General features: G+C 45.4%; 2 protein-coding genes across 5 annotated transcripts in view; one reads left to right on the top strand and one right to left on the bottom strand.

Moving 5' to 3' along the window:
- The window catches only part of SEPTIN11 (septin 11), an 89,816-nt gene extending 64,599 nt beyond the window's left edge, over window positions 1–25,217 (top strand). The window contains exons 6-10 of one of the 3 annotated variants that reach the window (XM_087826830.1): window positions 585–681; window positions 1,813–1,981; window positions 7,886–8,018; window positions 9,873–10,057; window positions 17,574–25,217. In XM_087826830.1, coding sequence (XP_087682956.1) covers window positions 585–681; window positions 1,813–1,981; window positions 7,886–8,018; window positions 9,873–10,057; window positions 17,574–17,589 — 600 coding nt within the window. In that variant the 3' untranslated portion in view covers window positions 17,590–25,217. Of the gene's footprint in view, window positions 1–584; window positions 682–1,812; window positions 1,982–7,885; window positions 8,019–9,872; window positions 10,062–13,457; window positions 17,141–17,573 lie in introns of those variants that run through there. The other 2 variants (XM_087826824.1, XM_087826832.1) reach the window with 2 other exon arrangements.
- The window catches only part of CCNI (cyclin I), a 24,769-nt gene continuing 21,241 nt past the window's right edge, over window positions 24,225–27,752 (bottom strand). For both annotated transcript variants that reach the window (XM_087826847.1, XM_087826840.1), the window contains exon 7: window positions 24,225–25,764. In XM_087826847.1, coding sequence (XP_087682973.1) covers window positions 25,324–25,764 — 441 coding nt within the window. In that variant the 3' untranslated portion in view covers window positions 24,225–25,323. The remainder of the gene's footprint in view (window positions 25,765–27,752) is intronic.

The raw sequence follows: 27,752 nt of genomic DNA, 5'->3' as shown, positions 1-27,752 counted from the left end.
GGCCTTGCGGAGCTGGGCAGGGTCCCTATAGCAGGTCCCTGGATAACGTCCTTTTGTTCAACATCATTTTGTTATAACTTTGATGAGTGAAAAAAAATGGATTCTCGGCCAAGGCCACTGTCTGTGTGGGGTTGTCGCGTCCTCCCCTTGTCTGCGTGGGCTTTCTCCGGGGACTCCGGTTTCCCCCACATCCCAAAGATGTGCATGTTGGGTGAACCCGCGTGTGCCTGCGCTGTCCCCTCGGGGTGTGGGTGTGGGTGCCCCTGGGGTGGAAGGGCGGGCGTCCTGTCCGGGGAGGGCCCCTCCCGGTGCTCTGAGCTGCCTGGAGAGGCTCTGCCACCCTCGACCATGGACGAATCAGCAGGTTGGGAAATAGTGACCTTCCTTGTTTCTATGAATCTTTCTTAGCCGTGTGTAGCTCACATGTTTTTCCATGATTAGAAGGGTTTTGGATCTTTAGAAGTTCGGGGATGTTTCCGTGACCAGAGATATGCCATAGGAACTTAACTGTTGCTATCAGTTGGACTGTAGCGGACGACGCGAGGACTCACTGCGCGCACTCTCTGTCCTTGTGTTGCTGGCAGGTCCACCTGCCGTTTGCGGTGGTCGGCAGCACCGAAGAGGTGAAGATCGGCAACAAGACAGCCAAGGCCAGGCAGTACCCGTGGGGAGTGGTGCAGGGTACGTGTGCGTCGCGGGGGCTCTTCCCTCTAACCCCGTGGTGACCGGCCGCGTGCTTGGGGGGCCCTTAGTCGAGGGCGGGCGGAAGGGAGCGGCAGGGCTGTGCACCTGGCAGCTGTGGAGGCGAGGAAGAAACGGTGACCAGGTAGGACAGTGGGGACAGTGGAGAGACGTGGCCGCAAAGCCCTGGTGCCCAGAGGCAGCCCCGAAAGAATGGAGGCTTGTGCGGGAAATTCAGTATAAGCTCCTGAGAGAAGGGACTTCTTCCCTGGAGCCTCAGCCGGTTTCATCAGTGAAGTATAAGAAGGCCGCCAAGAGTTTCTTGCGAACAAGAGAAGACTCGTTTCTCCGTGCTTGTTCATCCCTGGGAGCAGTCCTCCGGTTAAACGCTATCTCGGTAAACACCTGAGAGTTAGGAGAACGCCTGGCCTAGGCTTGGCACTGGGAGACAGGACCACAGTCTAACCTGAAGACGCTTCCATGTGCCACTTGGATGGCCAAGGACTGTCACCGGCCTTGTGTGCTTGAAGCAGGGTGGCCACTGCTGCAGATTCAGCGGATGGCTCTAGAAAGCCCCATCACTGGTTTGAAATATGTGAGTCCCCTGTTTCCTTTGTTCTGAGTAAAGGCAGTAAATCTGTAAGGGGAAGAAACAACACCTTTGATCTCCTAGGAAAATTATAAATGTTATGAATCTTACCAATTTCTCTACAAGAAAATTTTCTTCATAGTGCTGTCGATAAATTAAAGGAGGTGGTATATAAAAATAGGCCCCTCTTTCAGGCCAGAGGCCATGGTGTTTGAGTATTGACTCTGCCACCTCTGTGTGAGCCAAGCCGTGCCTCTGTCTACAAAGCCAGTCTCAGTGCCGCCCTGGCAGAACTGTCAGGAGGGTGAAGACAGTATTCGCCACCGAGCAGGCTCTCCTGTCATCCGTGTCCTGGTCAATGTCAGAAGCCTTGTCTCCATTGGGAAAGTAGGTGGGTCAGTAAAGGTCTCCAGGTGGCTCCGAGACCTCTGAGATTTCAGGAGCGATGGTGACGCCACCTTGGGCACATCGCCTCCGATTTTCGGTGACGTTGTTACTGATGGCAGCCCCGCCCTCCGCTTCCCCTCCCCCGTCTCTTGCAGTTGAGAACGAAAACCACTGTGATTTTGTGAAGCTCCGGGAGATGCTGATCCGCGTGAACATGGAGGACTTGCGGGAACAGACTCACACCCGCCACTACGAGTTGTACCGACGCTGTAAGCTTGAGGAGATGGGGTTCAAGGACACCGACCCTGACAGCAAGCCCTTCAGGTACGGGGCCGCCTAGCAGCCCGGTGTTCCCAGGTCGGGGGAAGGTGGCGTCGGTGCAGCGCAGAGGTGCTGGTTGGATCGAACCGTCGGGAGGGAAGCACCTGGTGGGGGCGGATTAACCTGTTGCCAGGCATGGTGTGACCACTTCATCTGCCTCATCTCAACCACGGGGATAGTTGATGTCATTATCATCAAACTCATTTTACAGATGAGGGAACGGGCACCGAAAGTGTAAATAACCTGCCCGAGGTCCTACAAGTGGGAGGTGAAGGGGGGTGAGCCTTGAACCCCTGCTCCTAATCGTTACACTCACAGAGGCCCGGAGCCTGGTCTGGGCACTTACAAAGGTGTGGCTCATTCATGAGTTTGCCGCGTTCATTTTTGCCAGATAGGTTTGACTTCCCAAGGCTCACTCTTTTTAAAAAACAATAAAAATGTTTTTATTGATTTTAGAGAGAGAGGGAGAGAGAGGAACATCGATGTGAAAGAGAAACATCAATCGGCTGCCTCCTGCACCCTCCCCCCCCACACACACACTGAGGATCGAGCCCACAACCTGGGCCTGTGCCCTGACCGGGAATTGAACTGGTCATCTGGTGCTTGGTACAACACTCAACCAGCTGACCCACACCGGCCGCGGCAAGGCTCACTCTTTCTGAAGTGCTCTTACTAGCTTTGAGTGGCTCAATACAATTCAAACAGTGAATGAATGGGAAAGGGGATAACTTATTGAAAATTGCTTACAGATTTTCCTACATCATTGATGGATGGAGATGAAGAGGCAAAATGTGAAGGGGAAAGGGGAAAATATTGAAATTAATGTCGAATTAGTGGCTTAGCAAAGGCCAAGCCCTGTCAGAGCCCAGTGGTGGGGAGGGGCCTCCCAGGGAGGGTACTGGCTTGGTGGTGACACGTCAGTGGAAGGTGGGGCGGCCAGGACAGGCTTGCAGGAGAGGATTGCTTTGTCCAAACTGAGTCTTCACAGTTTCTTTTCTTTTTAAAAAAAAAACATTTTTATTGATTTCAGAGAGAGAAAGAGAGAGATGGAAACATCAATGAGAGAATCACTGATCGGCTGCCTCCTGCACGGCCCCAGCTGGGGATTGAGCCCGCAACCCGGGCCTGTGCCCTGACCGTAATTGAACTGCGATCTCCTGGATCCTAGGTCGATGCTCAACCGCTGAGCCTCGCCGGCCGGGCTTCACAGTTTCTTAATATAGGTGCGAGGTGTGACTGGGCTGTGTCTTTACTGACTGGGGGCCACGGGTCGTCGAAAAAGACTGTTTTCCTCGTCTTTTGTGGCCAGCCCCATAACTCACACTCTGATACCTGGCGCTGGCTGGACTCCATAGCGTCGGACTCCATCCCCCTGGGTCTGAGCTGCCATTGTGGCGTTAGGGGTTCATTTTCTTGGAATTGCTGTAGAGGTAGTTTGGTCAAGTTGGGCTCGGCTGGAACCGTGCTCTGTGGAATGCTGTGAGCACGTGTGAGAACATTGGTGAGAACAAATGGAGACCCCAGCAGAAGGCTTCTAACCACGAAGTTAGCCTCTGGCATCGTTTAGTCCCACCCTGGGGGCTTGTAAAACTCATTCTTCAGCCACATGAAAGGCCACTTTCTGAGTCAAGGCGGAGAATGCCTTTCTGTGAATAAGTTAGGCAACTGAGCCTCGAAATGCACTGACCAGAAAATAGTCCCTATGAGGTCAGGCCTGCTATGTGGGTTTGAAACCTGATAAAAATGTTTTTTTTGTAGGCGATGATGCTACCTTTATTTTTCCATGGAGTTTGTTGGGTTTTTTTTCCATGCATAGAGGTAGAACAAAAAAACTGCAATAAAATCAAACTCATTTGCCCTCTGCCTCATTCAGATCCAGGCCGGGCTGAAGAGCTTGGCGAAGAGTCAGCAGTCTGGGTTCAAGTCTCGGCCCTGCCGTTACTCAGTTCCTCAAGCTGTCTGGGCCTCAGTTTCCTCATCTGTAAAACAAGGAGCGGGGCTAAACCGGGACAGTCAGATTTAGTAAAAGGACTTTTCATGCGATAGGCCAGGTAGTAACCCAACCAGAGCTTTATGTTGGACCCATGGCCCCACTTCCCCCCTTCTGGCTGGTGTTTGGGGTAGAGGGAAGGGATATAGACACAAGTGGGAACTGGTCTTGTCCCTGCTTTCTCCTGAGACACCATTGCCCTTTGCCCAACAGTGTCTGTCTGAACCAGCCCTTCCTCATCTCAGAGTACCACCTTCTCCTGGACTCAACCTGTCAGGCCACAGAAAGTGCTCAGTTATCACCATTCTCTCCAGAGATCACAGTTTTCGGGCCCATGAGACACATTGTTTTAAAGAGTGTGCAGGCCTCGGCTCCGCAGCCGAGCAGTGCAGTGCGGCGGGCGGAGGTCCCCTCTGAGCCAGGCGGCCTGGGTGCAGATCCCCCCCCGTCACGTCCCCATTGTGTGAACCAAACAGGTTACTAAACACTCTGTGCCCAGATTTTTCCATCTCTAAAGTGGGAGGTGATGATAATGCCCACCTTATTGGGTGGTTGTAGGATTGATGAAGCCCCGCATCTGTATTACCCCATAAACGGTGGTGTGTGTTACACCCTGGCCTGCCCTCACTGGCTGGTTCCGGAGATTGTGACCCGTTGGGAGAGAATCATGCTGTATAAATTGTTAGAATGAGGAGCGAACTGAAATGTCTGTATTCATTGTCCCTTCCCTCGACTTCCAGGAACAAAACCTGCCTCTACCAAGGGCTGTTAGGAGAAAAACAAGAAGATAAAATCCTTAGTTTCAAACCATCCTAATGCCTTATGAAAAATTGTACATTTCTCACTTAGAAAGGGTGTTAATAACTGCAATTAAAAATTAAGTTGAAAGAGCTAAAAATTGCAAAAGATATTGCAAAAGTCACTTTAGGTGTCTGAGTGGATAGTGTAGAACCAGTTCCTTCTGCACTGGTTTTCACTGGTTGGGAGCATGGGTGAGGGTTTCTGGGGTCTCCTTTCCATCTCAGTTGGCAGAGGTTCCTGGGGAATAATGTTCTGTGAACGCTGTGGTGGTTCTGAGTCATTTCTTAATCATTTACTGTAGTGACTCCCTTGGAATAAGGTTCTATGATTTCTTTGTGATATGTTCCTGATCATTTCCAATGTCAGACTTCAAAAAGCTGGTTGATATCCTAGGGTACAGCGATCTAATAAGGAGCATTGATCGAGCCCCTTTTCCTGTTCCCACCCAGGATGTCAAACCTGCTACCAGACTCTTGGCTGAGGCCACCTGCCCGCAGCAGCGTGGCTCCTTAGTCTTTGTCTAGCACACGGGATTTCCAACTTTGGGTTGCAACCTTTACTATAGAATACGTTCTACATTATGTCCCAGGGTACACATTTCATGAAGCAGTACTTACTCTTATTGTTTGTACTGCGCTCTGGTATTTTCTAGCCTATTCCCTTAAACTTTTTCTTTGAACATATTGGTTAGGACCCTCAGTTGGGTCATGAACCATAGTTTGAAAATGTATCTCCAGAAACTGGAGCATAACGCAGGTTGTGGCTGAGACTAGATGAGTAGTTATCTTGATAGTTCTCAGAATTCTGGATAGCATTGCCCAAAGGACTTCTCTCTGGATTATTTTTAAAAAGTTTCCAGGATTGAACAAGTTTGGGTAGCTCTAAGTCAATCAACTTAAATAGGTTTTTTACTGAAGGACTTTTCAGAGCCTTTAAGATAAGTAGTGGGCCCAGCTGGTGTGGTTCAGTGGTTGAGCGTCACCCCATGAACCAAGAGGTCACCAGTTCAGTCCCTGGTCAGGGCACATACCTGGGTTGTGGGCTCGATTCCCAGTAGGGGGCGTGCAGGAGGAAGCCAATCGATGATTCTCTCTCATTGATGTTTCTATCCCTCTCCCTCTTTCTCTAAGATCAATAAAAATATAGTCAAGAGAAAAAAAAAGAGATAAGCAGTGGATCACAAACTGGTTACATCACATTACTTGGGGAGCATTTAAAAGCTTCAGATTATTTTGCCTTAGCCTGACATCCTGAGGCAGCATCTTGGAGGGGGCGGGGGTTAGGAAGCAGTTTAGAAAATTCCAGTGAAATGCGCAGGTGGTCCTGATGTGCCGCGAGGTTGGGAGCCACTGCGCTGTGACTCTCCTAAAGGGAGATCTCATGTAGCATTTTCCCTTTACTCTTTTGACTTGGAAACCCCTCTGTTTAAGGTCTCTTGAATTAGTGATCTCTGGAACGCACACTGGGAAGTGCTTCTTGGTAGCCTTTTTATTAAAGGTGTCCCACTGCTTTATTAAAGGTGTCCCTCTTTGAAGAAAGAGGGAGATGTATTCACTATCCTAAAGTCATCAAAAGCCAAATTTTCCCTCTAAATTTCATAGCAGGGATAAGCCATCCTTTGCCTTCAGCAATTCAGATCCAAGTAACGGTGGTGAAGTGTTTATTGGAAGCCAACAGCGTCAAATTCATGAATTATTTTGTCATTCTATTACCAACGCATTTCTGTATCTCTGTGGCTATACATCTTAAACTTTCAAGTCCAAATATCACTATTACTATTAGTCAACATTAATATTGGCCAAACTTGGTTTAGTCTCATAAGATAATGTGAAAGCTAAATATACTTCTAGAGATTGAAAACAAAGGATTGTGCACTAGCAGGGAGTGTTGATCCTCTTGAGGGCAGGAGAACTTACTTTTAGCAGCCAGTAAAAGCACTGATTATAGAAGCAGAAATAACACTGATTAAGACAAATTGTTTAGTTCTTTGTATATCTACATGCATGTGCACTCCCACCACCTGGATGTCCCCTTTTTCCTTCTAAAGGCCAAGTGTGAATGCTGGGGTGGCTCTGCATGGTGCCCGGTGCTGGCCAGTGTGGAGTCATGAATTTGGCCCATGAGTAAAGGTGGATAATCCTTCAGGCTCATGTTACTGTGACAACTCTTGTTCCAGGGAAACTGCAAGGGAGAAATAGCAATAGCACCTTATAAAATACCAGCAAATGCTCCTCTCTCTGCACGGGGATGGGTGTGTGTTTTTTCCAAAGGTGATACTTCTGTAAATATATTTGTTCTGACTTAGAGATCAAGCTGAGTCGTGGCATTCAATTTAAAATTTGGGCCTCTAAGCTCTGTGGGAGGAGGGTGTGGCTTAAAATAAAAATAAAACTCCTCCCTGTTCTATTATAATTGGTAACTCAACTTTAAAAGTAGCAAGTTTGTGAAATACCTTTAGATATACTATGTCTGTTTAGATGGTTCACCGAGTCTATTTTCTAAACTGGGGACTGGAGGGAGATGAGTGGGGGAGTGTAGTATTTGTTAAGAACTGAGTGCTTTACTCACTTTGCCCCCATTTATCCCCATAATCATATCCCTGGAAGGTAAGTGCTTCTGTATCCGCATCTTACAGGGGGAGCATTGAGGCTTAGAGGCTGTGCCCTTGCCGAGATCAGTTAGTAAGTTGCGATGGCCAGAATCCAAACCTTGACCTGTCTGGCTCTAGAACCCGTGCATTTCTCTCCGGACACCACACCACCTCCTTCTCCCAAAAGCCTTAATCATATCTTCCATGCCCACCGGGTATGCTGATCTGGAAGATACCTGCCAGCCCAGCCCAGGCTTTCCCCGTGTGAACATGCGTGGGATAACACTAGGCCAGTCAGAGACAGCCCATGAGTGCTGCCCTGTGCTTATTGACTCATCTCTGCTCTTGACGCACTTGTCTTTCTGACCATGGTGTAACTAAAAAGAAGAGGGTGCCATTTTCTGTGTCTTTGACAGGGTAAGTGGCAGCCTTATCTGTTTTTTGGAAGAGGGTGGGTAGAAATTCTAGAAACTGAAATGTCTTACGCAATTTCATGACCCTGCCCTTGTTTGTGACTTTTGAATAGTCTTCAGGAGACGTACGAAGCCAAAAGGAATGAGTTTTTGGGAGAACTTCAGAAGAAAGAAGAAGAGATGAGACAAATGTTTGTAATGAGAGTGAAGGAGAAAGAAGCTGAACTTAAAGAGGCTGAGAAGGAGGTGAGCCACCTGTCATTCCTTTTCCCAGCGAGAGAAACAAGCAAGGTGTTTTACTAGCGCTTCACGTTTTATGGGACTTCATGCTGTTGTAAGTGCTTTCTACATGCATTTTATCACATGCATGGTGTACTGACCTAGCAAGAAAAGTAGTTCAGATACTCTTATCCCCATTTTACAGATGATAAAACTGAGAGTTATAAAGGTTAAGCGATTTATGCAGTCATATACCTAGTTAGTAGCAAAGCTGAAACTAAAACTCAATCTTAGGTCTCCAGACCTGGTCCCATTCTCTTTGTGCCTCCGTATTTCCTCGGTATAGAAGTCGAAATATGAGATTTGAGATTCTGGGACTATTATTATCTTAGTCTATCAGCTACGTCAGAGAGCTGAGCAGTGGGTGCCCTTCAGCACTGATAGGTGCTGGTCTCCGCAGGCCGAGCCTGGGCTCAGCTTCCCCCTTTGCCGGCAGGCGCTCTCTGCTCCAGCATCCCTTTGGCTCCTCTCGTTCCCCAGGCCCAGGCCCAGGCCAAATTAACTGTGTCCTAGACGTCCCCATGGGCTTCTGCTCCAACACCCACCCGCTGAGGGAGAGAGAGTGCGTGTGAAATACGTTTCCTTCTGATGATAGTGAGCGCCTCCGGTGCTTGACGATAGTGCAGATACATTGCAAATACATTTACAAATGAAGCTGTCTAAATAATTTTCTCACCATCCCCTTTTTCTTTATCTCGATGAAGACGACAGAACCTTAGAGGTTATTTCAGTAGCTAAGCGCTCGACACAGTTTTGCCCAGAGACAGGAAACTTGGGCCTTACCTGCTGTTGGCTCTAAGCACCGAGAGGCTGCTGGTGAAGGCCTAGAATTGCTAGTGAGACTCCGACCTCCCTCCCTCCTTCCGCTTGTTTCCGCCTGGCCATAATTTGCAAAATTCAGTTTGTCAAGGGCCAGGAATTTCTCAGCGTAGCCCTGCGGTCGCCGTGTCTCTCAGTAAATGTACGTTTTACGTTACGTAGAGAACTCCTCTTGCCCCTCGGGCAAATGTACTAGGAGCGTGGGTCGTTTCTTTCCTTCCTCATGCATCTGCCCGGCATGTGGGCCCCGCTTAGCCCCGGCCAGGCGGGCGAGGAGCGCCGGGGGCTTCGAGCCGGCGCTGCTCCGCTCCTTGCAGGCGCGTGGTTCCCAGCAGGTGCCCGCGCCTCCTGCCCGCCCGCCGCGCGCCCGTCACACGCCCGTCACACGCCTGTCACGCCCGCCACACGCCTGTCACACCCCTGCCACACGCCCGCCACACACCCGTCACACACCTGTCACACCCGCCACACGCCTGTCACACACCCGTCACGCCTGTCACGCCCGCCACACACCCGTCACATGCCTGTCACGGCAGCCACATGCCTGTCACACAACCACCACATGTCTGTCACATACTAGTCACACCCACCACACGCCCGCCACACACCCGTCACACGCCTGTCACGCCCGCCACACGCCTGCCACACGCCCGTCACACGCCCGTCACACGCCTGTCACGCCCGCCACACACCCGTCACACGCCTGTCACACGCCCGCCACACGCCCGCCACACCCCTGCCACACGCCCACCACACACCCGTCACACGCCTGTCACGCCCGCCACACGCCTGTCATGCCCGCCACACGCCCACCACACACCCGTCACACGCCTGTCACGGCAGCCACATGCCTGTCACACACCCACATGTCTGTCACACACCAGTCACACCCGTCACGCCCGCCACACACCTGTCACATGCCTGTCACGCCTGCCACACACCCGTCACACGCCTGTCACGCCCGCCACACGCCCGTCACACGCCGTCCTCTCCTGCCCGCAGCTCCACGAGAAGTTCGACCTCCTGAAGCGGACGCACCAGGAAGAGAAGAAGAAGGTGGAGGACAAGAAGAAGGAGCTGGAGGAGGAGGTGAGCAGCTTCCAGAAGAAGAAGGCGGCGGCCCAGCTGCTCCAGACGCAGGCCCAGCAGGCGGGCGCCCAGCCCAAGAAGGACAAAGACAAGAAAAAGTAAGCGGGCGCCGGCCGCCTCTCCCCTTGCATGTCCCCGCCTTCCCGCTTGCAGACGGAAGCGTCTGTCCCCAGAAAGACCGAGGCCGGTGCTTTCTCTGCCGCGCGGGGCCGGTGGCGAAGGCCCCTAAGTGCTCGTAAGGGCGCCCGGCGCTCGTCCCTGACCTGGCCGCCCGCCGAGCGCGGGGATCCGGAGGACTCCGGCCGGGCGTCCCGCGTCAGGGTGTGTGTTTGCTCTCCCGGCCCGCACGGCGAGGCCCGATGGGCCGGTCGTCGTTCCCCAGATGAACGCTTTGGAAGAACTGCTAGTGGCGTTGTTAGTATTCCTCTACATTCCACAAGATGGTGAATTGCTTTATTATGAAAATGGGGGCACAGCCCCATCCAGCAGGGGACGCCCCCACCTCCCCTCAAGACGCACCTGTGCCCACGCACCACACGCCTTTTCAATACGGCTTTGGTGTAATGTGCCAAAGGGCCAGACCCCGCCCGTGTCGGTCACTCCCCGTGACTGCCCAGCGGCAGGCGGCCGTCCCTGCCACCCTCCAGTCACTTGGAGCTGTAGGTCAAACCCCTGCAGGCATCTGCCGTTCGGCAGGAAGCAGTGGGCAGTGAGCCTCGAGGGAAGGCCGTGTGGCGGCTGACGGCGCGCCGTGGGCGCCCTGCTTGGCGTGGGCAGTGCTCTTCGGGCAGGCAGCCTAAAACAGCTCAGAGCCTGCTCAGGATTCTTTTTTTTCCCTTTTTTTAATATGTCTTTATTGGTATCAGAGGGGGAGAGAGAGAGAAACGTCAGTGAGGAGAGAGCCGTCGACCGGCTGCCCCCTGCGTGCGCTCGGCCCTTGCTCTCCACCTGTGATGCTGGCGTCCTAGGGAAGAGGCTGACAGCTAAGTAACGAGAAAAGTGGTGGTACCCGAGCAGGCAAAGACACTTTTTAAAAATACAGAAGACCAGACTGAGTCTGCGCAGTAGTTGAGACCTACCAGAGGGATTGTTCCCTGAGTCTTGGTGAACAAACAGACTCACCCTTGAGGAATCGTGTTAAGTTGCCTGTGGTAGAAATCAAAATGCGCTGCTACAGGGACACACGGATAGAATTTTAAATTATACTGTGCAAACCACAAGCTGGGAGACAGCAGAAAGCGCGTCAGGAGAGCACAGGAGCAGGCACGTTATTCTAAGCAATGGAAAGTCGTTGGTAGAGGTGAGGTGTGATTTTAATGGGATTGGTACAGACCCAAGTGATGAAATGACTCCAAGGGCTTAGAAATTTGTTATGCTAGATGAGTTCTGAGAGTAACAACTGCCTCGATTATAACCCAGTTCAAGAAAGCACTGTAGCTACACACAGTGGCCGAGTGTCGGTCACCAATGGTGACATTCCCCGTGCAGTCAGAGTGCAGCGACTCCTGGAGGGAAGACAAACGGAAAGCCGTTTGGCACCATGCCCTTGTTGATCCAAACTCACCCAAGATAAAAATAGGTATGGGGTGTGTGCGTGTGGGGGGGGGGGTCTGTGTGTGTGTGTGTGTGTGTCTGTCTACATTTATGGGCATGAATGAGAGAGAACAAGCTATGACTCACAGCTTCAGAAACCCAAAGTTAGGGTTTTCTTATCCTGAAGCACTAACATACGTAAAGGTATATATTTTAGAACTAAAAACGTTTATAAACGACCAGCAATGTTCTAAGGGTAATTCACGTATACTGGATGTGCCTTTAAGCAATAAAAATTCCAAGAACTGATTAGTATTGTGCCTCCATTGAAAAAAATATATATATAGTTAGTAACAGACTTCCCAGTGTAGGGAGGTTTTTCCTTGCCCTGTTGAACATTTTAGGTTAGATTCCCATCCTTGGACCTTAGCAATGTGTGATGCTTTCAAGTTACGTGAAGTATGTGTAAATTCTATTTTAGCCTTATTTATATATCTCACTAATTATTCATGGAGTTAGACTTAATTTGGTGCACAGTAGTCACCAGGTTTTGTGTCTGACAACGGCACATATTTTTAGGTAATTTCTAGGCTCCTACCCTTTCCCACATTTTACCATTTGAACAGTGAAATCAACTGCCAGTTGGAGTGTAAAAGTTAAAAAAACACACAAAACCCAACCAAAAAAAAGCAGCGCTCCTCTTCCTGCAGTGGAGCGCTTTGGTTAGAGAGGACCACAGAAAGACAGTGGCCGGGCAATGGAACGGGATGAAAGGCTCTCCTCGCGCAGAGATGCTGGAGTCACCACGCAGGCCCCGCAGGCGCTGGCTTTGTTCAGGGAGAAAACAAAAAAAGAGATGTTTATTTATTCACCTGCTGTGTTTCCACCTCGGAGCCTAACTTAGTTTTTTTAATAGTTCTAAATTCTGTTTTTTCTATTTTAATGACATGCTCCCTTTTTAACGTAGGTAAAGCTTTATACTTCTCCTTGACCTGTAGTGGCTTGAGATCCTATAACATTTCCTAAGATTACAGACAAAGTAAACTAACCCTGGCACTGCCATTAGCTGGACCCCACCTCCTGCCGCCTCTGGCCACCAAGTCACTTTCCTTGTTTGCGGCTACACCACAGGGTGGGACTGCCCGACGGTAAGTTGCCGAGTGGACAGTGTTCATCTTTCCTGAGAACTTTGCACAACCGCCGGCAGGCATTTGCTGGTTAAGATACATCCATCCCAAAATAAGTTTTTAAATTCCATCATTTTAAAACTGTACCTGGCATCTGATAACTATAGTTTATACGATCATCCATTCTTTTTTTTTATTTTATTGATTCTTGCTGAGGAATGAAGTTGCATGTTTTGGACTTGCCGACAGACATGTGGATCTGGGATTTGGCACTGCCTTGAACCTAAAAGAGGGGGAAGGCTCTTGGCATTGCTGTAGCTGTAACCACATAATGATTGTGCCTTTTTTTCCTTCCCAAGTGGATTAATAGCATGCCCTCCATCGACTGTATTTCAACCGCCAAGTTAATTGTTCAAAGCCATTTATAGCATATTTATTCTCTTACTCTAGCAGCTCAGAAATGGAAGAGGCAATTCCTATTCAGTGCACATGTGATGCCCAAATCTAACATAAAAGATAATGGTTTTGTTTATTGGAGAAAACGAAAATCAAACAGTAAATCCTTCCACCAGAACATGTAATGGTTTCAAGAGGTCACCTGTGAATTCTAAATTACATGCAGATGGAAACTAACCACGTGTTCTTTAATTCAGTATGAAAATGTCGCTTTTGCTTGTTGTGTAGAATAGCTTACTCAGATTTTTGGTTCCAGTTTCTGTGAATTCCATAATCATTGCATGAGCATTCACCATCACCTAATGCTGGTGCTGGCGCTCCCAGTTTTCCTTTTTTATTTGTTATTATTTCTAACTTTTTTGTTTTGTTTTTTAACTTGCAGTGCAAGCTTCACATAAAGCCTGGCAAGCCAAGGATGGTCCCGCATTCACCTGCTTTTGCAGTAATATTGTATCTCTGCCATCTGTGTCTTTTTTTTTTTTTTTTTACCTTTCCCCAGACACCAATAACTCTTAACTCATTTTGCTAAACGTTGTTGGGTGCTGGAAAGTGATAGAACACGGGCATAACAGCAAAAGCTCTGTGCAGCTGGACTTTGTCTCTGGAAAGTAAATGAGTTGCCTTTCGTGCCTGTTCTGAGTGGCGGCAGGGAGCATGCCTGCTGCTTGTATGTTGCTTTGGACTGAGGGAAGGAGGGTAACTTGCTACATGTTCGTCTGACAGGAAAACTCACCGCCTCAGCAGCCGAACCATACACCTGAATATCCATGACAGCTCACTTTCCTTAATTATTCATCTCCATGATGGCAAAGGCCCTGAACTCACTCTGTCTCTTCTCCGCACCTGCCCCAAACCCAAGGTAGTTTTGCACGTAGACAGACCAGGGGGTAAGCTGTATATGACTTTGAAACGTGCATGAATCGCTCATTATAACAACAGTATTTGGTCTGGGTTGTGGGTCTGTTCAGACTGACTGTCTCTGCTCATGGCTTTAAAAATCTCTCAAATTCTGGCCAAGTTGAACTGTAATAAGACGATGCTATCTGCGAGAGTATCAAGGTTGCACTGAGAAAAGCAAACATAATCATAGTTTCACAATCAGTGTCTCAAAAGTTGGACAATGCAACATTGCTTCATAGGAGCACCTGCTAAGGGTAGCTGCTTAGAATTAGCAGCCTTTCCTAAACACACCCGCATCCGCTCTCAGTGGGCTGGGATATCGGTACTTCCAATAATCATGAGAAGAGATTTTTCAGAAATCCTTCAAATAAGACGTGATATAAATTGTGTATCATCTGCAGCAGCACCTTGAGGGTGTCCTGTCAATTTCAGGTGACCTGGGAGGGAGCATAACACAAAGACAGTGGAAATTCAGCTGCACGTCAAGCCTCCTTGCATAGTGTCCTTTCGATATTTGGGAATAAAGGGAAGAAAAAAATACAGCAGCTGGTCTTTCGAATCTAGTTGTCTTGAAGGAATTTCTTCACCTTCCCCCTCACAACTAGGTCACCTCCCTCTTTATGTCCATGGCCCGTCACCCCATCAGTGAAGATTAGGACTAACCCATATGCCAGGACACAGACCGCACCCGCATTTGTATGGAAAAGGGCACGTGTAATCTCTTTTCCAGGCTGTTCCTCTGTAAGGCTTATCCTTTCATCTTTTTTCCTCTCTGATAACAAGATCCTCCCAGCCTTCCCTCTAACTCTGTAGTCTCCTGTTTCTTACATGAAAGAATAACATTTCTCACAAACCTGAGACTTTATTTACTTCTGCATCTTCCCTCTGGAATTACTAGTCATACGTAAGGTAAATAGGATAGAGTGCCCTGTACCTCCCGACATACACATTTTTAAAATGAATAAGTCTGTAGCTGATTCCGATAGATTGCTTTTCCCTTCTTGGGCCTGAGCCGTACTCTTAGGGGACAGTGCTCTGCCGTCAGCGGATGTGGCTTCATTAGGCAGAGGAAGAAATCCGCCTCCTTGAAGCCCAAACGAAGCTGGGACAGAAACTGCAAACTGGGAGCGGCCAGAGTGGTGCAGAGACAGGTCTGAGAGGCACTGGGCCCGGGTTGCGTCCCTGCTGTTTTTAACGCTTGAGTGCGCTGCCCGGCGCGGGGCCCGCGGTCGCCGCATGCTTCCTCTGCGGCCCGGCCGGCTCGCGCGTGCGGTGTTGCATGCCTGTGTGAGCGTCTGTCTGTGTAACGGAAAATGCACTCGAAATTCTAAAAATGCATCACTTTACAGTCACTTTCAGTGCATCACTAAAGCCTCTTTAAATGAGCCTCGCCGTGGAAGGCATCCAGCTGACTTTGATTCCAAGATTAGTGATTGATTTTTTTCCCCCATTAGATTTTTCACAGTAAAATATATCATGTGGAGAGTCAGAGAATAAAAAGTGCAAAGAAATATGTAGACTATAGCAGCTTTTTTTTAATGCGTTGCTTCTGAACCTCTTCCTGCCCCTGCTCCCTGGCCCTGTTTCGTTCGTTATTGCTCTCCTTCTTTCTGTATCTGTGCCTTTTTCCACAGTAGTCCTTGGCTCTGCACGGAGTAAATGATTCCCTCCAATCTAATTGGATGTGCTTTCGCCTTTGCATGTAAGTACGGTAGGAAGAAATTTTTGAGATTTTTCTGACTAGAGAAACATGGGATAGATGGATTTTTTTTTTTTTCTTTTTGGAGGGGGGTAGGGAGGTAATGGTTTGAGTAGCTTTTGGTTTAAAAAAAACCCCAAAATATATTTAAAATGGCCACTTTTATATCTTTTTCACAAGAAACACATAAATTCAGTTTTTCTTTGACATCAGTATGGAAGTCAGAAATGACGAGCCCCAGTCTGTGTTTGCACAGCGTGGTGGGTGTCATCGGATGTTACGGAGGGCTCTGGGTTTGATGTGAATGTAGAACGAGAAACTACTACCGTCCACTGGAGAAAATCAAGAGGAATCGTTGTTTATGCTACGCTGCCTCTGTGACTGCTTAATTTTTTGTGATCTTGCTTTAATGGCTTTGCCCCTGTGCTAACTGCTGGCAGTGATCACCTCTTTCTTTAAGCCAGACAGCTCTAACTCCCCTCCCCACATCTTTTGTTCAACTGCAGTGGCCTACTTTTTGCCTCTTCTGGACTTTAGCTACCCGTCATAGTTGTACATGCAGTGGAATGTGACGGAAAGACATTTATGAGAATTTATTGGAAGTTCAGAGACGATGTTTTCCAGCTTAGGCTTTTTATTAATTGGTCAAGGTTTTGTCTAGAAGGGGCATCTCAAACGGGGGCATGTTTAACGTAAAGCTGGGCACAGGTTACTTCAATCTTCCTCCTCTGCTTTGCAATCTCACCAGCAATAAAAATAACTTATCCTTCATATCATGTCAAACAAATAGACTTGGTTTCCTCACTTTCTTGACATATCCATGTGTTTCACATACAAACAGCTTAATCAGGTTTTTCAGCTGTTGCCAACCCATGTCATAGCGTCTCTGTGTGGTCCTACCAACACTGTCCATTCAGACCCCTTTGCTTTTCCATTTGCAAATGTTTGAAATTGTCAAGTCTCAGCTTCCAGAAGTCTTGGTTCCATTGACAGAATACGTATGTATGACTCCTGAGTGGAAATTATGACCTACAAAGTCTAGACTGTATGTAGGTATGAAGGGAATTTTTTAAATAAATTGAAAATTAAGCTGTGAACAGCATTAGAACTTTGTCTATTTCTTAATTTTTAAATATGCTGATATGCCTTAAACTATAGTTGTAGATCATTGTCATTTTGCTGTTTGAAAATAACCAATGTGTTTCTAAAACTGTTGTGTAATCTACTTTCGGTGTTAATGCAAAATTGTCATATATGTAAGCTGCATGTTAGACTTGTCTTTTTTTAAAAACTAAAATAACTGTATTGATGTGAAGCATATCATTTTCTCAAGTATGAAGGTAATCACTTAGCAGACGTGCTCAGTCACGTGGTGCCTGTCACGGTAGGAGAGGGCTGGACAGGTAACCTATGCGTATGTCACTAGTGCCAAGACATTAAGTGGGGGAAATATATTTTTACCCAAACACTGTGTGCCCTTTTGTGAGTTCTTTTAGTCTCTGTGTGATCTGCATATATGCCCATGCTGATTACCTGGGATGAGAGAAACGGGGAAGTCTCGTGCTTTCCCGCCTTGTCTGGTAGGCAGCACCAGTTTCTCCAAAACACCGTGTGGTGTCCTGTACTTCCCATGTTGTCTCTGCCACCGTCTCCCCCGTGTCCCTGCCCTGCGTCCTGGTCAGTGTCCCCTGGTGCCCACTGCCCCAGGCCCGGGCACGCCCTCCCCGGCCTTCGCTGCCACCCCTGCTGTTGCTGAAACCTGTGCTCAGAGGAGGTCACCCTGAAACGGCCACACTGTTCTTTCACAGTTCATTATAAAAAAGCTCCCTTTTAAAATTTTTTTTTTAAGCCTTTAAGAACCAAATTTGAATCTGAACCTTTGTTTTTTCTCTTCTGTAGCTTCTTCTTTATGTAACCATCCTGTTGACAAGCCCTACTCTCTCCTAATGGACATAGAGCATTAGAAGAGCAGGAGCTATCTGTTCACACGTGTTGGGGACGAGTTACCTCATTTCCACCATCGCCTTTTTTAAGTCTGGGTCGAATATTCACTGCTGTTTGTATTGGTCAATGTCTGTTTACAAACCACTACCCATAGTGGTTACAAAAGTGACTTATCACTACCAAAAAGTTATACTACTTAAAAGGAAATTGAGTGAAACAGAGAACTGGGGCCAAGACCTAAGGTAGCCCCGTGTTGGGATCTTCTTGCTTGGCTGTCGTGTTCTTGGAGCTGCTGTCCAAGAACTCACGGACCGAAGACAGCACGTACCCTAATGTGAGGCGCCCCCACCTCCAGGGGTCACAAACTTGATCTCATGTTAACGCCAGCCCATGAATGACATTCTGAACAACCCATTCGGGACCCTCAGCCATCAATCAGGCCATGAGATCTGGGCAACATTTCCCTTCCCTTTGTTTGTTAGTTTTATGGGTTTTGGAGTGTGGGGTTTTTTCTTAAACATTTGGTATTGCATGAACAGAGGTGGCTGCACCTTTATTTGGCGTGTTCTATTGATACAGTGTTTTTATTTTTCAGCTGACCATCTGCCTCTTGAAAGAAGTGGGCATCCTTCCTTTAAATTCAGGAACCACTATTGTTTTATTTGACTCTGTTACCTGCACCCCTTGTATAAGTTGTTTTGGCTTTGGGATTCTGTTTTTGGGGGGGAAATGCCAGTTAGCCAGTTCTGCTTTATGTACTGGTTACTCAAACTTAGTTTTGGTATCAAAATTAAGCTAGTTTTAAGCTTAAGGGGAAATTTCAGTGAAGTCACAAAATTCTCTTTAAAATGTTCTCATCTCAGACATCTAACAACAAACCCTTTGCTGTCACTGAGGTTTTGACCTACAAGTCTTAATCATTTTTCAAATGTGAGTACTGGGTAGATGACTTTTCTGCCTCTGGGACTCGGTTTATATTTAAAGGTACCTTAAAATAACTTTCTGGGCCATCCCTGCCTTCTTATTTATGTGAAGCTCTGCCCTACCCTGTGTCCAGAGTTGTTTTGGACCATGGGACATAAACCGGAACAAGCACCTATCCTGTCCCAGACAACAGCCTTATTAGCAATGATTCTGATCCAGTCTTCTCAGAATTACCCAGGTGGCTTTCTGCACTATGTCTGCAAGAAAACAGTCTGCAGGGAATCACTTAAATATGCCCACATACAAACACACACTTCTGCCAGTTGAGTCTGATTTCTAATGCTAACCCATTCGTGACAGGCTAGATGACTTTATTAGCAGTCACCTCTTAAGGGCAGTTTTCAGTCAAGGGACAGTTTTCAAGTTTATTTCTATTTTAGAGCATGAACATACATTTTAAGTTACCTTATAATTTCATCACTTGTCTAGTCTTTGCTTTTTCTCATTTTTCAGCCCCACAGTAGGTAGATCACAAAAACATTATCGGTGGCATGAGTTGCATGTGACGATCCTTTGGAATGTCCCCTCTACTTAAGAAATAGTAACACAGGCTTCTGTTGGAAGGAGAAATGAAGGAACAGGCCCTGCCTCTTGAGTCATTTAATTCTTGGAATTAGATGAGCATGCTGGCCTTTTTTACTTAGACACTATGATTAAACGCAATAGTCAGATTCGTCCAAGCCATTAAATGATCAAATTATGAACAGAGCCATCCCCTCCAGTATAACCTATAAGGACAGAAATCTGCTAGCGACCAGTAGTTCAAGGGGGTGGATGAACGGGTACCCACTCCTTAATGCCAGAACATGACAAATTAACATGCCAATATATAAACTATTGCGTGTGAAACCACTGTAGTCATTAGGTACCAAAGTTATTTTTAAATTCATATTTTAGTATCAGCTTTACTCTAGCACTCTTTAAAATTTTGCATCAGGTCATAGCCATCTATTGAACAATATTTAAGAATCAAATTAGGATTGTTTTAAGTAGAGAAATATGTAGTCTATTGTTGCCGTTCCTTTTTCCCCTTTTTAGCCCTCTGGTTAAAGGAAATATATTAGTAATCATCTTAATGGGAGGGGTGGGGGAACAAGCTATTATAAGTAGGCTGGCCTCTGTTCAGTGACCAAGGGAAAGCTGGTCACGGACAAACACACCGCTGGTCAAATGCACTGCCCTCTCTCCATTTGGCATTTTACTTCAAGGGGTTCCTTTTCTCAAGTACTGATAATACTGGCTATGAAACCATCCCAGGGCTAATTATCAATAATAAAAATTCACTTACCCCATGGTAGACTGTGGAAAAGTAAAGCAAGAATTGACCCCCAAAACCTATTTCCATTGGCAGCAGGCTTTTTTTCATTCAATCTTAAAAAATATTACTTGATTTCAGATACAGACTGTGCCTTATTGCTACAGGTGTAGTCTGGTAGCCTGAGACTGCCACAGTACTCGTAGAGGACATCCGATTTCCTGAATCAGTATGTGCTGAGGTGGAGCAGGTAAATTAGGTCTTCTTCCTAATATGCTTGGCCAAACTTTCTCCGTCAACTGTACCTATCAAATGAAACTTCCTTATTATTATTATTTTTTTGCCAATCGTTGGCCCAGCTTATGGGTAAACAGTTCTGATATCTGAAAAATGAAGTGTATGATTTTCACTGTATTCAAATGATGTTTCTACACAAAACCTTCTGCTTTGCAGATGACTTGTCTTTCCACCCTGGAGACTGGCCGTGATTGCAGTGTAGCTCACGTAGAATATCCCTGTGCTTGAATTGTTAAGACCACAATATTTAGTCCTTGTGACTTACACCGTTTGGCTTTCAGAACACTATCTAGCAGGCAGCTGGAGCCCCCGGCTGGTGATGGGATAGAGTGTGTTCATTTGAGGACTGTGAGTCTAGGTACCCACTCACCTCCATCATATCAATGAGCTCTTTGGTTGTCAGTGGAGCATCCAGGTGAGGTACAAATGATTTCACATCTGGCTCAAAATCCGTTATGTACTCACAGTGCTGCGAGTTGAATGACATTTCAGTTCACTATGGAAACTTTCGAAATTATGGCACCTTGATAGGTCAGAGGCGGCAGAGGCTGTTATATAACAAGGTTGGTCGCTGTCCCACAAGACAATGTGTATGGGGGAGGGTGCAGAGAACATTCTATAGAGAGCTTGGCTCACCCACACATTCCCTACACAATGCTTTAAGACCTCTGGAGTTGTAGTTCTAGCTCTCCTTGCCCTTTATTCACGTCCATCCACCCACCTTTCCCACACCTTCCCTCTTTCCAAACACTTTTTTTTTTTTTTTAAGTTTCTATTGATTTTAGAGGGCGGGAGAGAGATAGATAGAAACACCGATCGGCTGCCTCCTGCACGCCCCCCACGGGATCCAGCCCACAACCCAGGCATGGGCCCTGACCAGGAATTGAACCGGTGACCTCTTGGTTCATGGGTTGACACTCAATTACTAAACCACCCCAGCTGGGCTCCAAATACTTTTTATTCTATATACTGCATCAGGCCTACATTAGGTGCTGGAGATATAGCCAGGGTCTATGAGTTGCACTTGTCTCTGTATACCTCATAAGCAAACTTCTGGAATAAAAAAGGTAAGCCCTTTCTATGCAAAGCTGCTGGATTGATTGTAGTCTGAAAAGCAAAGGCGCCCTGCCTCACCTCACCCCGCCCCCAAATTGCTTTTCAGTGGTTGCTTAAGGTTGCCCTTCATTCTGCAGTGTCTCTTGCCCAACAAACTAAGCTATTTCTGAGAAATGAGAAGCCAGGTCACTAGGCCTATGCTTTTCTACTGCCCCACTGTTGTGTAACACAATAAGGTCAACAATTCTGGTATTTTCTCTGCTTTGAAGGTTGTACTTTAAGATCCAAAAGAAAAGGAAAGGTTCTTCTCATTACATTCTGAATTCAGAAGATCCTAAAAACTAGAAAACTAGCTGTGAGTTCTCAAGTTCCTCTATCTGGCGAAATGACTATATTACAACTTTTCAATAATCAAGAGATGTCAAAGGGAGTTATGTCTCTGCTACACATGGGTCTTACGTATTAGTATGTCATAAAAATCACTAAACTCAATATGGTGGGGGAAAGCTTTCTTTTAATTCCTTGATGCAAGCTGTGCTACAAAAGCCTGCACTTCATCTTTTCTGACCTAATGACTGGTCAAAGCCAACTCAAACTGAAAGCATCAAGGCGTTCATTTGTGAAACTTTTTTTTGAATGAGACCTATCTAGCCACCATCTGCCTCATACCAGAGCAGATCCTGCTCATTTCCCCTTCAGTCCCACATGTATGGGCCTCCTGTGCCTTAGGGACATGAACTTGTAACTGCAAATGATGTTGAATGTTGCCTAGCAACAAGACATAAGTGTTCAACTACTCACTCCTCTGCAGTAAGCCCAAACAACTCCACTTCTAGAAACCTAAAAGATGTTTCATTTTCCTCGAAGCACCATCTAGTGGCCAAAGCACAAAGCAGTAACAGGAGTGGGAGACACTAACAGTTTAAAGGCTAATTTCAAGAATTCTGGAGGCCTTACAAGTAACAATTGCATGTTAGAGAAAACTTCATGTTATCAAATATGAAGGCAAAAGATCTGAGGTGAGTTGGAATTTGAACCTTTTTAAAAAGTCTTAGTTATATGGCAATGGACAATCATCTAACCCTCCACTGGCTACTGTACACCAGGCATGCTGTCTCCCAAGATGCTTGTGAAAACACTTGGCACGGCATCTTCCCTTTCCAGCGAAAATGTACAAAGCACCATAAGGATGAAGATAAGTTCTCGCCATGTTTGCCACCCATCGGTGATTTAATTCCATTTTTAGCGAAAGGCCACTGTGCTGCTTTGGGCAGTAATGCTCAAGCACAACTTTCATGTTTTGGGAACTCCACACAGTAAATTAGGTTGAAAATCTGGTATGTCGAGTACAGAGGACACACACACATGTTGGTTCTGACAACATGGGGGGGGACTTCTTGAGGTGGCAGACAGACAGCAATGTCTTATTTCCCTTAACAGTGGTAACGTAGACTCGGATTCTCACATCAGCTTGGCTGAGTGAAGAGCTATGCTCTAGCTTTTTTCAGAGCCAGAGGCCTATGTAATTTCTGGAACATTTCTGATACATCAGTCAAATCTGACATTTGGGGGCACTTCCCCTTCTCAACCCTCCCCTCCCCCCTCCACAGTAATATAAACATCATCTGTAGATAAAACATCCAGTTCTCCAGATAACCAGCTTCATACCGATCTTGCACAGAGGATGAAGTACATATGCAGCTTCTAGTCTAATCTTCGAGAGCACGCACCTTCACCTTTTCTGTTGAATGGAAGATCAGAGAATAAGTTATGCCCATCAAGTTTATTCCCTTGCCTTTGTGCAGGCTTCATGGAATGATAGGTTTGCTAACCACCGGGAGGCACCAGACAATTATGATCCATAAAGGTCATTTCCACATTTTGGAAGAGAATAGTATAAACTAAAGTAACCTGGGATAGGCTAATGAGAATAGTTTCAGGTAAAACAGGATCTAATTTAACAGCAGGAATGTTCTTAATGAAAAGTTCCACACTGTTCAAGAATATTGTATTGTGCCTTTTCTTTCTCAATCCATGAGTTCAGACCCCAGAGCCAAAATTCTCCAAGAGCCCAGTTTATGGGATAGTGCTCAGAAAGGTCTGGTCTCCAAAGAACTGTCATTTAATTTAAGTATGGGTTAAATAAGCTTTAGGCATAACAGCTAACCATCCCAATTCAGTTTCCCATGAAAACAATACTATGTTCCAAACCAATTTACCAGCAATTTTTTGTGATTAGAAAAACCTCAAGGTCAAAGAATTAAATTCTTCCTGTCACTAACTTATGTTCAATGTAGCTACTGAACTACAAAAATATTCTGACCCTAGACTCAATTTTATCACTAGCTTTTTATGTAACAAAAATGTTACTCATCTGTTAAGTGCAGGTGGGGGGAATTTAAGTGCCATTTACTTTACAGAAATGGTGAACATATGTACTTATAAACTTCTTGAAGTTCCCACAATTAAGAAGAATTAAGAAACATAACCAGGGGAGATTAGGAAAAGTGGGAAATTTTAATGTGTATCTGCAAAACCAGTCTCTTACTGTCTTCACCCAAACAGTTTTTTTAATCTTCCCTCCTCCCTTTACTTACATATAAATGCAAGTTTTCACTTTGGGTTGAAAGTCATAAGCAGGAAGGTTAGCCAACCCTACCATAAGAATTTCAAGTCAAACGCTGACCCAAGATTAATCTTCCTCTGCTAAACTGGAACAAAATCAATAGGTTAAAATGCCGTATTATCTAGATGTGGGTCTACCTGCCCTCGCGCAGTATCAAGATGAGAATTTACTGTTTGGAAGGTCCACAATCCATCCACCACTGAGGAAATAACATGAAACATTCTTTGTCAAACCCCTACATCCTTCACATTTAAATCCCTTCTGTCATGTTTTATTTTCTGTAAAGCACATTCTTAGGCCTCCTATCATTTCCCAGTTTAAAGAAGAGTGCCTAAGCAATCAGGAACTTGCACTTCTTCACGAGCAGAAAAAAAGAGATACAACAGGGTTAAGGACAACATTTATTGCTACCAGAGGCTTTTATCATCAGTACATGGCTGGTTCTGGCTGCAATACCTTCTTCAGACTGCACAGGGAGCTCAGATTCCAGAAGTCATTAAGAGAAACATAGGTAGGCTTGGGAAGCAGAACAACTTTTATCAAGAAAATCCTAAAAGCTTAACATAAAACTAGGGTAGTGAATTCAGTTATTACATGTTACAGACCCAATCACAGAGCTGCCCCAACATCAAGACAGTCTCGTCTACTGATTGTAGAGTGAAAAGGAGCTGATCAGTTACCAAAAAATCTAAATTTTAGTTATGTTTCTTTGATAAGTACAAGGAATATTTATCACAAATTTCTTATCCAAATGTCAAAAATGCTTTCAACAAATCTATGTATCCTAATTACATGACACTTTTTTCAATTTAAGATCATCAAAAATAAAAATTTTGTTTCCAAATCCTAGAAATTGAAATGAGGCAAACACGACAATCAATATGGTAATGTGAGTCCTTTTCCCATTACCATCTCTGATTCATATGGGGCAATTCTGATAAATCTGAATTTGAATCATGGATTAAACATGGCTGTCAAAGTGAAATAATTTGTTCACTAAATTGCTAAAAAAATTTTGAGGGTTTCCTAATCAGTAGAAGTCAGGCTATAGATCAACATGCATAAAATTCATTAAGCAGTCAATAAAAGAGCAAGCAAAAGCAACAGGAAAATTAAGTCAGGACACGGGATAGGATTTGCTAGCTATGAATTTGGGAACTTACATAAAAAAACACTACTGAAGGTGAATTTTTGACACGGGGCAACCTACATTACATTTTAGCAGAGTAAAGGATAGAACTGACAACTACTACAAAGAAATTTTTTACTTTAAAAAAATTGTTGGATCTTTTGAAATTTATACTTTTCATGGTCTTTAAGTGCTTAAATAATGTTGAATTATAACTAGCCACAATAATAAACGGTTTTGTTTGTTTTTTCTGGCTCACTTCAAATCAGCCTGATTAGGTATTTACCTTCCCTGGTTTTCCATGTTCCTGTTCCCAGAGTAGTAGACCTCAATTTGCACTTAAAGGTAACACCTGAAACTACATGACAGACACAGGCTGCAAAGGAGGACAAGGGGAAGTGTGTCCCTCTTGCCTTGATAAATCAGTGCCACATACAGAACCCACATTTTCTGAAGCATTATCTTCATTATAGAGCCGTTTGATTCCATCATAGAAGTCATCCACTTCCATTTCCTCTACTTTGCGTTTGGCAGAGGTATGCTTGCACCCACTGGCAGCTGGGAGATGAGAGTAGGCTGCTGTACCTCTGATTGGCACTTCTGGTTTGCTGTTGTCCTTGGAGAAATCTGGGCCTGGGACAGAGGAGGGATGTAATCTGAACACTCCTTTGTCACAGGTCACCAGGGTGTGCTTGAGGGGACGGTAGACATAAACGGAATTTAGAGGCAGGGAAGACTGCAGAATAGAAAGGTGATGTGCCACAAGCTCCCGACAGTGGATCAACTGGGAGCTATCCATCTGCAACAGGGATTAAAGGAAAGGAAAAAAAAGTTGATAATTAACATAGGCTGCTCTATCATCTTTGCTGGCTGCTTTTCTATCCTGTGCCCTCTGCACCCCCAGCTTCCTTTCCTCACCCCATCTATCTTCTACCTCAAACCCATCTATTCCTCCAGCCTACCCATCATCTTCGGAATTCTGTCCAAATCTGTATTTTTAATATAAATCTGTTTGAACTTGAATTCTGCATTTGCAATTGTATGCTGAACATCTTTATGAAAGTAGAAACAAGTCTTTCGTTCACTACTATATATCCAAACATTTGCTTTTGTTCAGTCCATTCCCCTTACCTCTTCTGATATCTTCAGTCAAGACCAAAAGACAGATAAAATTCATTGAGAATTTAAGAAGCCAGAAGCAAGAAAAATTTTAAATAAGAAATGGGAAAGGCTTTCTGGCCTTCAGAATAATTTAAGTATTTTGTTTTTTAAACAGTAAGTGAGAACTTTTGACAAGTCATATTTTTGTAGAAAATAGCAGGCTTGACAACACTAGGAAGAAATGTTTTTAATTTGGAGTTACACTAATTTCTTCAGGATAGTTCAAATATCCTTTCTGAAGCCACCCTTGACTCCCCCCACCCCCAGCCTCCTACACACCCAAACTCCAGAATCATGTTTCTATATCACCTGTCATCAAACTCAACCACACTGTATCAGCATAATCTATTCAAACATTTAGCTTTTCCCTCACAGACTACAGGATCCCAAGAGGTGGGCAGTGCATCATATGCATTTCTATTCCTTGCTTCTAGCATAATGACTGTACATGGAAGATCTTCAAAATCTTACCTCTGGTAAAGAGTCTAATTAGTCTCTTGGCCCTCTGTTCTCGGTAATTATAGGTGTAGTCAAAATAATCTTCCTTTAGCAACATATACTTCTCCCCTATCCAAATTTCTTTAGTGGCAATCCAATGCCTACCAGCAAAAAGCTAACCTCTTTAGCTTTATTGTTATTAATAAAGCTCTCCACAATCTGACCCCAACCTCCTTTTTCAGCCTTGTTTCCTAGCATATATCAATTTGTGCTCTACATTCCTGCCAAGTGGGCTTGCTCTCTATTCTGTACAAATCTTGCCCTTTCTTACTTTACCCTTGGCTCATCCCGTTTCTACTTGTTGAAATTGTATTACCTACCTATAACCTTCCAGGTCTGGCTAATTACCACCACCCTGCTGGAGGCCTATCTTGACTATTTAACTATCAAGGGATCACTTTCCGGTCTTGTGTATTTCATAAGCATTTTTGGACATTTCTTAAACAAGTCTTATTCATTCCTACATAACCTGCAGCACACAAGCATGACTGTTTGCAATATCACAGAAAAAATAAAGGAAAATAACATGTTTTGCAAGAACACATTTGGTAACAGCCTTTTATCTCTAAATATATTCATTACTTGTTACCCAGAAAAACAGTGAAACAAAGCACAGAGAAGAGGGATGGGATTTCTAAGTTCCTTAAGGTGATTGATACCCTACCCAGTACTTCAAGAAGCCTGCAAAAGAGAGGTAACAGAAATAAGAGACAGAAACTGCGAAGTGAAAAAAAGACTATTATAGTGTGAAAATTATTTCTAAAAAGTAAGTACCTAGAGTTTAATAACTGTGCTTTAGCAAATAAATGCTACTTAGTGGCCTAGAAAAGTAAAAGTACCACAAATATTCTGCTTTGGTCATTAGGCACAATACCACAGCAGAATTCTGAAAAGAGATGAATTTAAGTAAAAGGAAGACTGTCACTATAATCTTTCTCTGTGAAAAAAGTAAGTAGGTAGCAGAAAATGATACAACTAGATATATATTAGAGATTAAACACTGAAAGTTTACAGGACAGACATCCAAACAGGTTACTGTTGGAAAGGGGGAACAGGACAGCATGACATAAGTGATAGGTTCAGATGGACCTGGACAGCACAAAGCACTGAAAAATCCTACCGCAATAG

Source organism: Miniopterus natalensis, chromosome 1, assembly GCF_054644295.1.
Source record: "Miniopterus natalensis isolate mMinNat1 chromosome 1, mMinNat1.hap1, whole genome shotgun sequence".
Lineage (NCBI taxonomy): Eukaryota > Metazoa > Chordata > Mammalia > Chiroptera > Miniopteridae > Miniopterus > Miniopterus natalensis.
The sequence above is the reverse complement of the archived record's forward strand: the minus strand, read 5'-3'. Positions and strand labels throughout refer to the sequence as shown.